Raw genomic sequence first — 15,628 nt, 5'->3', positions numbered from 1 at the left:
AATTGCTAGGGTCTGCTTGCACCCCAGGGTCCAGGGCTGCTCAACAGGAGAATAGCCGTGTTCACTGACATCTCCTGTTGCAAATCCGAAACGAAAGCGTGCGTAACCAATGAAAAAAAAATAGATATATATATCAATGTACACTTAATAATCTTAATCGTAGTGCTCCGTGAGCAAGACATCATCATCGTAGTTTCCCGTCGTCACGTGACCATATGGGTTATGCAAGTTTCTCTACACCCTTGCAGAGTCCGCTTTTTGTTCTTCTCCGAGAGCACAGGTTCTTCGTTTCATTCTATGCGACTCCTAGCCTTAGAGTGCTTTTGTCGCTCGACGTGACGCAGTACTTTGACTAGGGTTTATGGCTCTGGGTTAACCAAGCACATCAGTGGTCGCTTCATTGCCTCATGCATCTGGAATAACCGTTACAATAGGCTGCATCTCAGGTCCTATTGTTTACATTGCCAGCCCCTTTTGCTTCCTAGACCATGGACATCGGCACTGCTGCCCAAGGAGCAAGACAAATGGCCTAGACTCATGTCATTAATTCATAACCGCCTCTTTTAGGGGGTATATGAGTACTGTGTCGGCTAACATTGGCATGTCACCTGGCTCCTGACAGTAGCTCTACCATCCCAGAACAGAGAGAAACTGGAAAAACCTACAAGGGAGAAAAGGGCGGAAAAAACAGGCGATGACGATAATGACGACGATAGCTTTATGCGCCAAGTCATGAAACTTTGCTCTTCATCATATTGAACCGCGCCCCTGGAAAAGCTTCAGGTTGATCATGGCGGAACCAGGCTCCATCAACCTGAAGCGATAATACATACCAGCACCGAGGCCACAGCCTTCTGGCTGTCCGTGATCTAGTCATCTACTAAATTGTTCTCATCCAAGGCCCGGGCTTCTTGTAGCAAGAAAAAACAATATTCCTGTTCCCGATAGACGCTTCCTAACTTGGCTTTTGGTTTGCCGTGTCGTGTCCAAGATAAGCAAATCGAATGGACTCAATTGTCCAGATGATAGGCCACTGATCGTGATTAGCACCCGATAGCAGCACATCTGTGGATTTCTCTGACCATGACAACACACTACAGCGCTGGTCCTTGTTGCAAATCCGAAACAAAACACGCCATATGCATACCCTTGTTTCCTACACATGGTTTGCACTAGAAACAAGAAAACCTGCCTATTGAAAGCTCTGCCTGCTTGGCAATTTAGTCAGCAAAGAGTTGGAGGAAGAAGGAGAGGAGGAAGGGGGAAGGGGGGGGGGGGCTCAAGCCTCTCTTCTTCTACTCCATCATGACAGGGTCCTTGCAGCTTGACGGTCTCGCTTCGCTCCTGATTGGGATTTCCCCTGCTATTTTTCCTGGTCTCTCTAGCATAACTTGTCCTTGTCCAGGCTTACCCTGGGCTCGCCATTCTTTTTAGCTTTTTGCTCTGGCTCATGGCAAGCAGAACATTCCCCCTCTCCATTTCTTCAGCAAATATTTGTATTGTTCACGGCCGTTCGTTTCGGAGGTTAAGCAAAAGTTGATATTTCAGTGCAACGTCGAGGTCAAGGCGGGCCAGGTACTCTACTGCCTTTTTGCTGGGTCTTCGCTTGTACCTGGGAAATTTCGATCGTCTAGATTGATTCATTGTTCCCAGGGCCGGAAACGTCAGAACCAGCGGAAGAAATCTGGTTCCTCGGGTAGCAAGGGAAGCAAGGAAATGGTGGTAGGCTATTATCTGAGGGGTTTTTGGTGTTGATAAGTTATCAAGTGATAATATAACAGTGATATATACATGTGTCTCTCTACTCTTCTTCCTGTCGTACCACTACGCTTCACCTCTTACAACGCATATTTCGCAGGATGTAGATCGATGTTAGCATTGTTGCCTCTTTGAAAAAAAAGAAAAGCACGCCAACAATATTCATGCGGTATGTGTGGGAGATCTGCGGATCAGCCACTTTCAAGCTATCGACCGTCGATCACTCGCCTTATTGAGAGGCTTTGTCTGCTGCTACAGCCCTGGTATACGAAGTAGCCAGAGAAAAAGCACCATAAGGATGATGAAGAGCCCGACCCCTCCGTAGAACACGAACACTGTGGGCAAGACATGCATACTAAAGAATCGCACCTGGCGATCAACTCCGTGTGGATTGGGGAAGACGACAAAAAAGCCCCTCTTGTGGTATTATATAGCGTTTGTATACGAAAATTGAGATGACAAACCAAGACTCTGAACTTTTATCATAAACCCACCTGCTACATTTCTTGTCTCATTGATAGCCCCCTCCAGGGCCTCCTGGACCTCCAGGACCCCCAGACCCCTGGTTCTGATGCCCTGAATTTTGTGCTGCTGCTTGTTGCATCACCAGTTGCAATAGGACGGGGTTAAGGGCCGCCAATGCCGCTGCCTGCTGCTGCTGCTGTTGCTGTTGAGTTTGTTGGTGTGCCTGCTGCTGCTGCTGCTGCTGATTGGGCATGGGTGGCATCATAAGAGGCATCGGGGGTGGGTGGGGCATCCCGGCTGCAGTTAGTGCAGCAACAGCTGCAGTGAGCTGCTGTGTGGACATGAATGCAGCGGGATTTGTGTTGGGAGGCGGCGGTGGTGGAGGCGCGGGGAACTGACTAAACAGATTCATGCCCGTGTTGCCCAATGATGAGGGACTTGGAGCTTGTGGTGCATAAAAAGCTGCTGATGTATTGGGAGCGGTGTATGGTGCGGGTTGATATGCACTACTGGGCGTACTGTACTGTGGTGGCTGTGGCTGTAAGGGCGGTTGAACATAATGTCCTTGGTGGTGCACCGGAGGCTGGGGATGGCTTGGTTCCCAAGACCCTTGATGGTTGCCCCTGCCACCACGAGAGCCACTTCCACCGCCACGATGGCTAGATCCACGACCACGATGACCTCCAGGGATATTGCCAGCATCCCGAGGCTTGAAGTCATCGGTGTGCGACGGCTGGTAGGACTGGCTACTGCCAGTTCCAAATCCAGGCGGGCGTGTTAGACGGCGGTAGGCGCCGTCGCCATCGTAGTTGAGCCCGCTGTTTTGCTTTGGCTTGGAATCATGCTTGACTTCGTTGCGTAGGCCCGAGGCCGACGACTCCCCGCCGCTCTTGGCGATGTTCTTCTCACGACGCTTCTGCTTCTTCATGCGTTTGTACTCAGCCTCCTTCTCATCATCGGAAAACTCGATCTCATCGACACCGACTTCCTCGTCGTGGATATTGGAGGCGTCAGAGCCCTTGAAGTTCTTGAGTGCGGATGTGAAGACGTAGTTGGCATGGGCCACTGAATAATACAGCTTTGTTCCAGGCGTCAAGTTGAACTCTTGGATTTCCTCGGCTCGCTGGAAGCCAACAAGGTACATAGGCTGCTGCACCTTGCCGAGAGGCTCCGAGATACTGCCAATGACACGGCGATCCGCCAGGCACAGCACCGAGCCGCTATCAAGCACTTGGTACTCTGCGGGAGTGAAGCCCCGCAAAACTAACGTGTTGTCAACCACATGCTCGACTAAGCCTAGTGGCTCAATCTTCATGTCAGGTGTGATGACGACATCAGGTCGAGGCGCATACTGCTCGTCGACTTCGTTCTTAGTCCGCATCTGTTTGCCTGACTTGCCAGAGTTTTCGCCCTCATCGTCAGAGTCGCCCTCAGCTTTCATGAGGATACGCGCCGTCTCTTCGATGCCTAAGAGTTCATACTTTTCATCTTCCGAGTCATCATCGCTGTCGCTGTCGCTATCACTAGAGGAATCGGAAGATGATTGGTACGGGTTGGAGTCGATTTCCCACTCCGGATGCTCATCTTTGTTGTTTTCATCTTCAGCCTCGTTCTTGCCCTCGCCCTCACTCTTGTCTTCGACTTGGGCCTCGCGCGCCGTAGAGGCTTCAGTAGAGGCTTCAGTAGAGGCTTCGGTAGAGGCAGAAGCAACAACAGTAGTGTGGGATATACCGGAGGCGGTCAGAGCAGGTTCCTGAGAGATGTCCATCGCATCGCCAGTTCCAGAGCCACTATTTAAAGGAGTGGCAGATACTGGTACGGCTAGAGAGGTTGTAGTATTTTGCGGAGCCTGGGTTGTAGCAGCCGGCAAGGGTTCATAGTCGTTTAGCATCGCCTCTAGTGCACTAGTAATTGGGATCTCGACAGGGGCATCCACATGGCCGGTTGTGTTGGCAGGAGGGGCGGGGTCGTCGGCCATCTGGGTGTCACCGCCGTCATTTTCGTGTGGTGTAGGGGCTGGGAGGTTGGCGGAAGCCCCAAGACCGGGAATGCCAGACATCCTATACTGAGAGAATAGGAGGAGCGTGGAGAAAAATGAGGGGATGTATATCAATTAGAAGGCGGCTAGCAAGTAAGTCGTTCGGATGCGGTTAAAGCAGAAGTATCCTCACAGTTGAAAGGAAAGAAAACCTGGGCATGTATGGTGGAAAGTGAAGAGCGCAAAGTTTTGTTTGTGTATTGACACGGAAACCGAGCAAAAAAGTTGTTATCAGACTAACTTTTTTGTTATCAGTGTTATCGCTTATCGATAAGACGGCTTGCCCATTTTGCACTATCGCCACCCCTCCCGTGAGCATTTGATTGCCAGCTTCACCTCAACCAACTTTGTTCTCAACAAGATCTTCTGGTCAGCTCCTTCTGTATTTCTGTTGGCTGACATCGCGAGATTTCCGCTCTGATATCTCGCCCTTTTCATCAGATCGGTCCAATCGTCGCCCAAAATTGGTCTCGTCAATATTATCACAGAAGAATGACAAACCCAGCCACTCCAAATCCCGTCAAGCGGGAATACGTGCATCCAGATGCGCATCATGCGAAGAAGAAAAAGATGTGTGTTATACTCGAGGAATTGAAGGTTCTAGCAGCCGGAAACAAAACAAACTAGCCACGTACAAGATCTTAATCGCTAATACCCACTGTCCCTCCTCCTCTGCAGACCAAGCCCCTTCCCCATTAAGCCCATCAGCGCATTCTACTTCTTCCTCGCCTCCGCTGCCGTCTCAGCCCTCTACTCGCCGATTGCCGACTGTGATGAGACCTTCAATTACTGGGAGCCTGCTCACTATCTCTCGCATGGCTATGGCTTACAGACCTGGGAGTACTCACCCGAGTTTGCCATCCGTGACTGGGGCTATATCTCTATGCACACTATTGTGTCCAACTTCCGTCGCATCATGCCTTTCCCCACCAAGGTAGGATTGGCCGGCTTCAGCTATAGATGAACAAAACGAAGCTCTAATATCCCTGAACTTTTAGGTCGCCGAATTCTACTTTGTCCGCTATGCCTTGTGCTTCGTTTATGCCTTGACTCAGACAATCTTCTACCGTACTATTACGCTTACACTCAATGGCCGTGTGGGAATTATATACGTGATCGCCTCCGTATTTTCTCCCGGCTACTTTCATGCCGCGACGGCATTTTTGCCGAGCAGCTTCGCCATGTACATGACTATCTTGGGCACCAACTCGTTCATGAACTGGCGGGGTGGTTTGCACACGTCCCAGGGAATGTTTTGGTTCGCCATAGGTGCCGTTTTTGGTTGGCCCTTTGCATATGCGCTAATGGTACCTTTCATTGCTGAAGAGCTTATTCTAGCTGTCATTTCTAGCCAGGCGGAGATTTACCAAACCTTCCTTCGCCTAGTTCGTGGTGCTGTTTCTACTGTCTTGCTTGTTGTAAGTTATCCTATAGCTACTGCCATGTTTTGTGAGCACTTGTGTCACTAACACCTGATGCTATAGGGACTTGATACCTCCATAAACTGGTTCTTTTATCGCGAGCTGTTTGTTTTGCCGTGGAACATTGTCAAGTACAATATCTTCTCGTCTTCTGGTGGCCCCGACTTGTATGGCACTGAGCCATGGAACTTTTACGTCAAGAACCTGCTGTTGAACTTCAATGTTTGGTTTGTTCTTGCCCTGGCTTGTTTCCCCGTGTTTGCCCTCCACAAACTTTTCTGGCCTTCGGTTGGCGGTGTTCAAAGCGGCCTGCGGACTCTGGTTTTCATGACTCCCTTTTACATGTGGCTGGGGATTTTTACTCTGCAGCCCCACAAGGAGGAGCGTTTTATGTATCCTGCTTATCCGCTCCTTGTTCTCAATGCTGCCATGACTACTCACATGGTGCTCTCTATCTCTGGAAACCCCAAGGGCATATTCGCTTTGATCCCAGCCAAGATCAAGGCTTTAGGAGTTGTGGCTGTCTTCTTGCTCTCCATCAACATGAGCGTCATGCGTATCTACGGCATATACAGCGCCTACGCAGCTCCCATGGAAATCTACGCACCACTTGGCACTGGTGCTCTTCACAACGAAGGCATCGGCCAGCCTGGAGAATTTGTCTGCTTTGCCAAGGAATGGTATCGTTTCCCATCGTCCTACTTCCTTCCGCGCAACATGCGACCTAAGTTCGTCCGCTCCGAGTTCCGCGGCCTGTTGCCTGGAGAGTTTTCTGAGGCTGATGTTGGCTTTGGCATGTGGCCTACGTGGATGCCTACCAGCGGCTTCAATGACTTGAATCAAGAAGATCCCTCCAAGTACACAGATATCAAGGCCTGTGGGTTCCTGGTTGACACACACTACCCACTTAACACCGACCCGCTGCCACCTCTGGAGCCTAATTATGTCTCCGATAAGGAGAACTGGGAGGTCGTCACATGTGAGCCATTTCTTGACACTGCACGCACACACCCGCTTGCACGAATTCTATACGTCCCCGACCTGAGCTTTGTGCCGGATAATTACCGTAGAAAATGGGGCGAACACTGTCTTCTTCGTCGCAAGAACTAGGTCTGCATCGAAGACAGAGAAAAAAGGTAATTAAACATGACTACGGCAACATAGCTAGCTAAGATATATATACCAAAGCAGATAAGAATATGGTGGGTTTGTACAACAATTAGTCCTAATTTCAATCAAAAAGGCTGTCTAATGGTGGTAAATGTATGACGGCCATAGTTGGCACCGCTAATTTACATGATGCAAAGTCCCGGTTAAGGATAGAATGTTGAGGATGCCCAAAGACGGCCATAGAAAAATACATACCTAATTATTGCTTTAGTCTAGGTGTCAAGGCCATTTTTTGCCTAGGCTGTTGTCATGAGCCACTCAAGACCTTCGATCAAGAGGTCACCTAAATAGAATACCTTGGTCTCTCTTACCTGCTGATTTCGGTGCAAGCACTTGCTTCCGAGCAGAGTCGTCGTGAGCGAAGCACCAAGACCTAGGGCCTGAGAACTCTGTGGATTAAACGTCATCTTGAGTGCGAGCCCTACAAAACCTGGACCAATGTATAGGGTCAACACGTAGATGAATATCCTCAGGACCATCAAGATAAATCCGTGGATAGGCAGTACCGAGTATATCCTACAGTTACATGGAGTGCAATTGACATGCCGGATTCGTGGTTTCCAGTAAAAGCATGAGCTTCGACGTAACGTAGAACGGAAAGATAGTTTTTTTTTTCAAGATAAGCGACCCCCGGCAAACTAATCTAGCCTTACTGTTGGGATTTTCACGCTGTGGGAAAGCCATAGGGATATTCCCACGTAATATGGAGGAATGGCTGGTGTAAATCGTCATCTAGGAGTATAGTTGTGATTTAGAATAGCATCGTTGTTATGTTGGCGTCGACCCAGAGACCAAACAAAGAACAGATAGTGGCCTAGACAAGATTTCAGGCAGAGACTGTAGATGAAGGCAAAGGATATTGTATGAAGCAAAGCAATGCAGGCTTCAGGAAGAGCGGCCAACGCCAGTTATCGTAGAGAAAGGTTGTCCTTATATATATATATACATGAGGTCTAGCTTTTGTACGGAGCTAGCGCAACTTGTTTCTCAGCATGTCTCAGTCAAAATAACCTCCCGAGATACACGCAATGGAGAGCCTTAGTAGCTGCAGAACCCTTCGTTAGATGATACAATAGAATCAAATCAAGATCTTCATCTAATGCCATGATCAAATAGCCGCTCTCCCCTAGACGCGCGCTCCATAATAAGCGAAAAGCAGCCCTAAGCGGCTATTAGAGTCTACTGGAAATGTGACTTAATTAACTATAATACGCTACGATTACGGCCTGTGTTACCCCCTGGGTGTAACTCCAAATCGAGTGTATTTAGGGTTAATTAACTAACTGCATGACAACTAAAATCATTCAAATAACCCAACACCTGCTCACCTAGGTTGAATCATCGAGATCAACCCAAAAGCAAGCAGGCAGCAGCCGAGACGCATCAAAACTGCTAGCATGGCGAGCACTGAGTAGCCTACCATATATGGCCGACAAGCGCTGTAATCTAGTATTTGAGAGTCGGCCATACTGGGCACCATGGCTTGGGTTAGGCAGTGCCCACAGGCAAATATTTGGACTAACATTAGAATAGAGGTTTCGTAGACTGCCAGACCCCATATTTGAAAGCGCGGAATTTGGAGGGATGAGAGGCATATGAGCTCCCAGAAACTGCAAGGAATAGCGGCAACAGACTGTAGATTGACGTGAGTAGGAGAGTTAGTATGTTCAATAAAACGGCGGGACATTGCCATCTTGACGAAAACAAGAACAGGGCAATGGCAATTCTGAAAGCCAGGGGAAAACAAACCACAACCAAGGTCAGTACCATGTTCCAATGGAACAGCTGAGCCATATATATCCCACAGCCTAGCATGGTCATCTCGCACGACAGCCCAGCCCAGCGTAGGAGGAGTTGAAATCGCGGGTGCAAGCGCCTATGGCACGGCTGGCACCAGACAAACTCGCGTGTGTCTTCCTCATCGTGCCGCACAAGACAGTACAACCAACGTGCAAGCCGGTGGTGTGCGAGAGATGGGCCTTGTGGAATTAGATTTAGCTCAACGACGCTGGGAGCCGAGAGCATGGAGCTGGTAGAAGAGCGGGTGTCCATAGCGTATTTTGGAGATTGGAACGAAGAGAGAGGGGCTTGCTGTGGAGACTAGAGAACTTGGGTGCGTGGTCGGTGAGGTAGAGGAGAAAGTACATTCATGAGAAGAAGAAAAAAGCTACACCAAAGCTACGAGCAAAGTAAACTCCCGTGAACGCGAATGCAAGCAGAAAAATGAGGAAAAGGGAAAAAAAGAAAAAGAAAAAGAGACCCCAGAGCAGTCGAAATTGCCAAAAGCAGCATCTCCAAGTTTGCAAAAGCTCAAGCTAAAGCTTCAAGTATGACGTACTAGCGTGTCTAGAACGGAGCTAATGCCGATAAAAATCGGAAGAGAAGCTAGGCAGACGGCAAAAAAGAAGCCTAGTGTTTGCGGCATGATGCCGCTGATGTGATGTAGTCCATTAATCTATACCCCTAAAAAGATGCAACCTACCGCTATGTTGTCAGCCGCAAAAAGGACCCATCGCTTGTGTTGTTCTCTTTCTATCGCTCCTATTGCTTCCTTTCATCTAATGTAGTCGGGTCAGTTTTTTTCATTACTACTTGACCGCTCCCCCAGGGACCTCGAGTCAGTAGCAACAGTAGTAGTAGCCCCATTCTTCTGTGCCTTGCCTTCACGATACCTCGCCATCTTCTCGCTCATGTATCTAATAGTACGTGCAAAGCCAGCTGTTAACAGGCCTTTGGCACTCTGCGTTGTGCTGGGCCACTTGATAGTCTGCACTATAGTGTCGCGCACAGTCCTGTTTAAATTCGCTGGATTGTCCTGAGCAATGCGCATGTCAAAGTCGCTACCCTGCGGCCGCTTAATACCGGCCGGCGTATTGTCGGACGAGTCCTCCATCAATTGGTTAAACTCAGCACGTGTCATGCCGAACTGCTTTTGATACTGGAAATATAGGCGGCCACGGAAACTGGAGGGAAGCCGACGGACCATATTGGCTCGGCGAACAGGGTCCATGTCCTGGGAGAGAGAACGGTTCTCGGTGCTTTCGAGCCAGGCCCAATCGCTGACCTCGAGTCCGCTAGTAGAGCTAGAGCCTGCCTTGTAGTCGATGTTGGGCAGGTTATTGATGAGCGGAAGATACAAGCGGCGGAAGTTGACGAGGTTGTTAGAGACAATGTTCTTGACTTTGCCCTTGTTTTCAGTAGGTAGCGCCATGCGCGGGTCCCCTAGGTAGCTCAGGCCAGCAATGGTGTTGAATAGTTCTTGCTCAGTAAAGTTCTCAGGCAAAAGAAGCAAGCTAGCCCGCACGGCAGCCATAAGGTTTTGCTGGTTCGCTATGCGGACACTGGCGTTGTCGCGCAGAATCTTAACAGGCTTATGCAGACGGCCGGCTAGGTACATGTTTTCCCATGTGGAGAGATCCTTGCACAGATTAGAGATACTAGTAACACCATACTTAATCAACATACCATTGACCACAACATATGGATTGAAGTACACGCCCGCCCCAAGATTTTCCTGCACTGACGTTACTAGACCTGAGCCAAATTTGGCTAGGCCAGAGTAATGCTCAGGATGTTGTTTCATGTTGAGAGAATGCCAGTGCTGTGGATGGGTCACGCCAAAAATGAAGTCAATCATTTTAGGGTTCGACTTTTGAGTCTGCTTCAAGGCCTCGGGAGCTTTGGGGTGAACAGCACGAAACTCATCTTCAGATATGTTGGAGACAGAGCTAGATTGTGCAAAAACACCGGAGCCGTAGGCAAAACAGTACATGATTGGAGCTTTGAACTGGCGAAGCATCATGGTAAGAGCCTCTCGCAGTTCGGCGTTGATGATCATGTGTTGGTTCCAGCCAAAGCCGCGAGCCGGCAAGTCATCAAACTTGCGCACATCAGAGTACTTATAGTCTTCCCAGTCAACAGCCTTCATCTTGGTAGCCCCCGCACCAGCCACGGCATACTGCAGGGATTTTTCAAGGTCCGCGCCGTTGGATGGAGCTGGCCGGCTAGTCGGGTCGGTGCCATATGAGCGGGTACATCGTATTTCCCGGGACACGGCCCATGACTGGATCCGAGACCGTGCTATACATATCCTCATACTCGCGGGATTTGGCAACCGGGAGTAGTGGTAACTCTAGGGGAAACATGGACTAGGTTAGCTTAGACACACAAGGGAGCCAAACAAAGCTAGTAGTAACTCAAGCACGAGCATAGGCCAAAGCACAGACAAACAGAGGCAGAAGCTCTTCTGACAGAAGCAGACTGGCTTACCGAAACTCTACGAGATAAAGCCATGGCGGGGGATGGCAATTGTAAATTACAGCGAAATGGCAGTTGGTAAGAGACAAGGCCGAGGCTGTAGTCAAGTCACAAGGAAAATAAGAAAGAAAAAAAAGAGAGCTTCCCGTCAGTCAATGCCACGCATTCTTTGGCACTTGATGATGCGACAACAAAATTGCGCGCTTTCACACCAAAAATGAAGTCACAATAGAAAGGTGGGAAAAGGAATTGAATTGCAAAGTTCTTGATCACAGCTTTTTCTAGGCGTTTGTCAAGGTGGAGCCACGTTAAAAAAGAGCAAGTAGGAGGAAAGAGCAAGTTGAAGCTTCCCGAACTAGTGGAGTTCTACCTTTTACCCTAGCAAAAAAGATGAGAGCTTTCTCTAGGAAGGGAGGATGAGAGGAATGCAGAACGCCACACAGCCTTCCTTTGTACATTCTCAGCCACGTGCCGCAAAGTGTGGCGGAGTGACAAGATGCTTGTATTACCATGTTTTGTATTGATACTCATAAAGATATTCATAAATCATATTCTTTAGCCATGCACTGCATCAATAACCAGCCTTGCACTCTCTTCGTACTTTTCTGCCTGTCCTGAGCGCCCTCCACCTGAAAATTAACTTAGATCAATAGCGCAGCTTCCCGGACCCGTTTGTCCTCTCTTGCATGTTGCGTAGGTGTAGGGCCTGCATCTGGTGACGGCCCTATAGTACGAGTTCCCTTTGTATTTAGTAGGCGCGTTGGGCTTTTAGTATGGTGGTGGGATAGGACCTCTGTCTGAATCTCTATCGGCTTGGGAGGAGTAGTCAACGGCGCCATAGCACGAGGCACAAACGTCATATACCTTGGCGTGTTGTTGGTTGGATGTCCAAACGGACTTCCGGAATATCCCGGACTGTCGACAAAAACGGCTTCCTTGGCTTTTTTGTACATCTCAAAACAGTTTGCAATGATATCCTGCGTCGTCAGATTCTGCTCAACAACTCCGCCTTCTAGAATCTTGCGGATATGATCTTCGACGCGGACAAATTCGGCGCGATCGTTGTGGTAGCGATCAGGAAGTCCACTATTGTGAATAAGAGCCAAAATGCCAGCAATGACCGTGTTGGCACCCGCGAGAGACGTAATTGTAGTGCTATCATCGATGCTCATAGAGCCAATCGCCGTCAGTGACGCGCCAAGGAACAGCTGTAGAACCATGCCGGCCCATTGAATGGTGATTATGGCATGGTATAGGTAAAAGTATTTTGCTCTCAAAAAGACAATGTCGCGGTAAAGGCCTGGTGGCATGCCGCGGGACGGCCACAGACTTTGGCTGGCGTGAACCAACTTGGCGTCCTCCCCGCTTGTTAGGGCTCCGACACTCTCGGCGATAACTCGCCATTCACAATCAGACAGAAGCCGATGGGTTTCGTCGCCGCTATCGGTAGGTTCTTGTGGAGATTTGGAACTGCTCGCTTCGGTAGTAGCCTTGTAGGTCTCGGATTGTGAACTGGCTTGAGGGAAAACCATATTGGATGATGACTTCAGCGCAGCGCTGTCTTGTCTCTTGCCATCGGCTGTTTGATTTGGCGAGGGGCAGCGACAGTTTGGTGCTCTTTTGGAGGAGTCGGGAGGGGCTAGGAGAGGTGTTGAGGAGCTAGGCGTTGACGCGCAACTGCACTCGCGGCTTTTCGAAGGAGTCATGGCAGCAGGAAGAAGAGGTGGTCTATAGGTAGGCATACTGAAAAGTGTTAACTTGCTTCTCTCAGGCAGGAGTTGTGTTAAAACGGATAGCTCACCGATGATAGGAACAAGAATTTGGCGATAGTTAGAGTATCAACGCGGAAACATTAGCGATACAAACCCGATTAGTAGCTTCATAGTCCTATCCTGCTCTTTGCGTCAATCTCAGCCTTGTCCTGGCCTTGCCCGCAACTAGGCAGTTACCCAAAAAGCTAGACATGGCGATGGCCGTCACGCAGTATCAATTTGGTTGACTGGACCCGATCTGAGAACGACAAAAACTACATCTTTTAATAGACAGATACAGCTAGTTTCCTATCAGCTTCAATGATGCAAGCGCTTTATAAAGAGTGGTCAAGACGCTGATCTAGGAGCACGGGGGCATCCCCTCTCCTCTAACCAAGAGCAACAATTGCAGTAAAGCTCTGCTACTCCCAGCACTTCCCCGTTAATCTCTCACAAGTCTTCGCGGATCATGCTTGACCTATTCACTCTACGGTCTACAGCCAGCTCACTATGGTATAGGCGTAGCATAGCATAACGCTAGGCCTTTTTTTTCCTCTACAGCTGATTCAATGTCTCCAAACGCCTCTGTTGGGTACATGAACCAAATTATCGTTGCATAAGCACGCTAGGAAAAAGATCTGTCGGTGCACAAATGACCAAGAGATGACTCAGCTTAAAGTTTCTTGTACTGGAAGATCGTGCAACTAGTCTGCCATAATTCAGCAGCACGTAGCAACAAATAGTACACATATCTCTACAAATACAGACACAGAGATACATGCGTAGCCGAGGCTAGAGTAGCAATAGGTGGCCGAGTTCAGCATGCCTCGAGTCTAGAGTCGTCTACACTGAGCCGTGTCTCACTATTCAAGATCCCTCCCATCACAGTCGCCCCAAGCAAAAGCAAGCATAGCAGCAAGCACAGGCTACAAGCAATATATGCAGCGGCCAAGTACACAGTACATGAAACTAATACATGGAGGAGCGGCATCGTAGGCTTGGGGACAGCGTAGGCCTTAATAATCATGCAGAAGCGTATATGCACCTTCCTACCAACAGTCACACTTTCAACCAAACGGCTATGGGGCCTGCGTGTACCGTGTGTCAATGAACCAATAAACGCTTTGGTGGTGGAGAACTGTTGGCTCGTTGATGTGCAAGTTGTGTCGGAAGAACATGTACGTACATGTACATACAGGCTCGAGCGGGTGGGTGTGCTGTACAGACACTCAAGGGATATATACAGATACACCCTGAATACTTCATTTTCTCCCGCCACTCTCATATTACCCTGCTTATCTCGAGTCTCCAATGCAACCAATCTGGTCACTGTCATTTGCCACGATCCTGAGGACTTGTGTTTGGCTGAGCATGTAGGTAGGCATCTTGAATTTGCACTGAAAATTTCTCCATGGGCAGTGGTACCTTTCAGCACAGAGCCATCCTCGCTCCTATTGTGCACGCACTTGTCGCCCTGCTTGTTACCTTGTTGTTCATAGCCTCTTAGCTACCCTCCTTCTCCCCCCCTCTCCCCTCTCCCCTCTCCCCTCCCCTCTCTTTCTCCCTCTCCCTATCTCTCTGTCATTTGTATCGCCACTCTCTTACTCTTTCCACATGTGAGTCCCCTCTTTGACCATCTACATTTTCCACCTAGCCTCTCATCATGCGTTTCCACACTCTTTTGCTTCTTCTAGCTTGACGTCGATACTTGGATTGTCGGTAGACACGGAAGGGGCCTCGGCGCATTTGGCTTTGGCAACAGTGCGCTAATGTCCCCTAGTGTCGTCCTGTAATGTCCTCTCTACAGTGCCCTCTAGCACTCTCTACACCCTCCGTTTCTGATACCGGGGCTTTGCGGTGGCAGTGATACGAGCTTGTGCATGACAAGCGACAGAATAAACGACACACAAACAAGCCAAGTCTAACGTCTCCTAGACTAAATTTGGCTCAGTCACCCTATCGGACCGTTGAATACTACCTACACCGACAAAGGGAAAACATGCCAGGGTTAGCAATGCGACGCCTCAATTAAGCAAAAAAGAAAACAACCCCAGAGATGGTGTCCTTGTTGCTACTACTTTGTTTCTGATTCTGGTAGTGCACTCGGTTTTACAGGCCCCATGCAGTTATGTGTATGTACACAGTCAAAGTACCATGCCCCAAGTTCTGTGCATCTGTGCAGAGTAGTATACTAACGAAGTTGCAATTCTTAGCTCGACTTTGCGTTTCATGCAGCTTCTTTTTACTGCTTTAGTAGTGAGCTAGCACAATTTAAGCTCGGGGCTTTTTGTCGTGTGTAGTCCAAACGAAAATTTTAAGCGTCGGAAAATTGAGACGTGCATGAAAAAGACACTCTACCGACAAGTAAGAAAATGCACGTTGCGGGCGTCGCCTTTGTAAGCAAACGTCTGAGCAGGTTTGCGTCAGCCACCCTATTGTATGAGAGTGTTTTGCTGCTTAAATCAGTTCCAACTTGCAACAAGCCTGTCACTGTCATCACTTTAACTTGTAGCATACTGTCCTAGCTGTCTAGTAAGGGAGGGAAGGAGGGAGACGGGTTTGGGTTGACTGTGTGACTGAGGTACTTGTGAATTATGCTGCCAGAGATACTCCGGGCAATGGGATATGGGAAAGAGCTTGGGCTTTGTGCGGCCGGAGCCCCCAGCCCTCTTTAGGTTATGCCCTACAAACAGACGCCCGTAATATAGGCAACTACTGTTCTCACCACATAAATGTCCTTCCTATCCAATGTTCCTTGTTGAATAGAT

The 15,628-nt window shown here is 49.0% G+C and overlaps 4 protein-coding genes across 4 annotated transcripts; 1 reads left to right on the top strand and 3 right to left on the bottom strand.

Annotated features, from left to right (window-relative positions):
- Nucleotides 1–2,269: 2,269 nt before the first annotated feature.
- On the bottom strand, nt 2,270–4,282 carry HOO65_020833 (H/ACA ribonucleoprotein complex non-core subunitNAF1; the record flags this gene model as incomplete). Its single annotated transcript, XM_071000170.1, has 1 exon — nt 2,270–4,282. One exon carries the CDS (start codon nt 4,280–4,282, stop codon nt 2,270–2,272), a length of 2,013 nt encoding a protein of 670 aa, XP_070861471.1.
- A 471-nt stretch (nt 4,283–4,753) lies between these two features.
- On the top strand, nt 4,754–6,792 carry HOO65_020832 (Alpha-1,2-mannosyltransferase alg9; the record flags this gene model as incomplete). Its single annotated transcript, XM_071006575.1, has 4 exons — nt 4,754–4,833; nt 4,940–5,195; nt 5,260–5,679; nt 5,746–6,792. 4 exons carry the CDS (start codon nt 4,754–4,756, stop codon nt 6,790–6,792), a joined length of 1,803 nt encoding a protein of 600 aa, XP_070861470.1.
- Nucleotides 6,793–9,424: 2,632 nt separating this feature from the next.
- On the bottom strand, nt 9,425–10,780 carry HOO65_020831 (Phosphatidate cytidylyltransferase, mitochondrial; the record flags this gene model as incomplete). The annotated part of the gene is made up of 1 exon (XM_071000169.1): nt 9,425–10,780. The coding sequence occupies one exon, from the start codon at nt 10,778–10,780 to the stop codon at nt 9,425–9,427; it is 1,356 nt and encodes a 451-aa protein (XP_070861469.1).
- Nucleotides 10,781–11,750: 970 nt separating this feature from the next.
- HOO65_020830 (uncharacterized protein) lies at nt 11,751–12,851 on the bottom strand (the record flags this gene model as incomplete). Its single annotated transcript, XM_071000168.1, has 1 exon — nt 11,751–12,851. One exon carries the CDS (start codon nt 12,849–12,851, stop codon nt 11,751–11,753), a length of 1,101 nt encoding a protein of 366 aa, XP_070861468.1.
- Nucleotides 12,852–15,628: the final 2,777 nt, after the last annotated feature.

This window comes from Ceratocystis lukuohia (assembly GCF_044167205.1).
Source record: "Ceratocystis lukuohia strain C4212 chromosome Unknown Supercontig2_pilon, whole genome shotgun sequence".
Classification (NCBI taxonomy): Eukaryota; Fungi; Ascomycota; class Sordariomycetes; order Microascales; family Ceratocystidaceae; genus Ceratocystis; species Ceratocystis lukuohia.
This window is presented reverse-complemented; position numbering and strand designations above follow the sequence as displayed.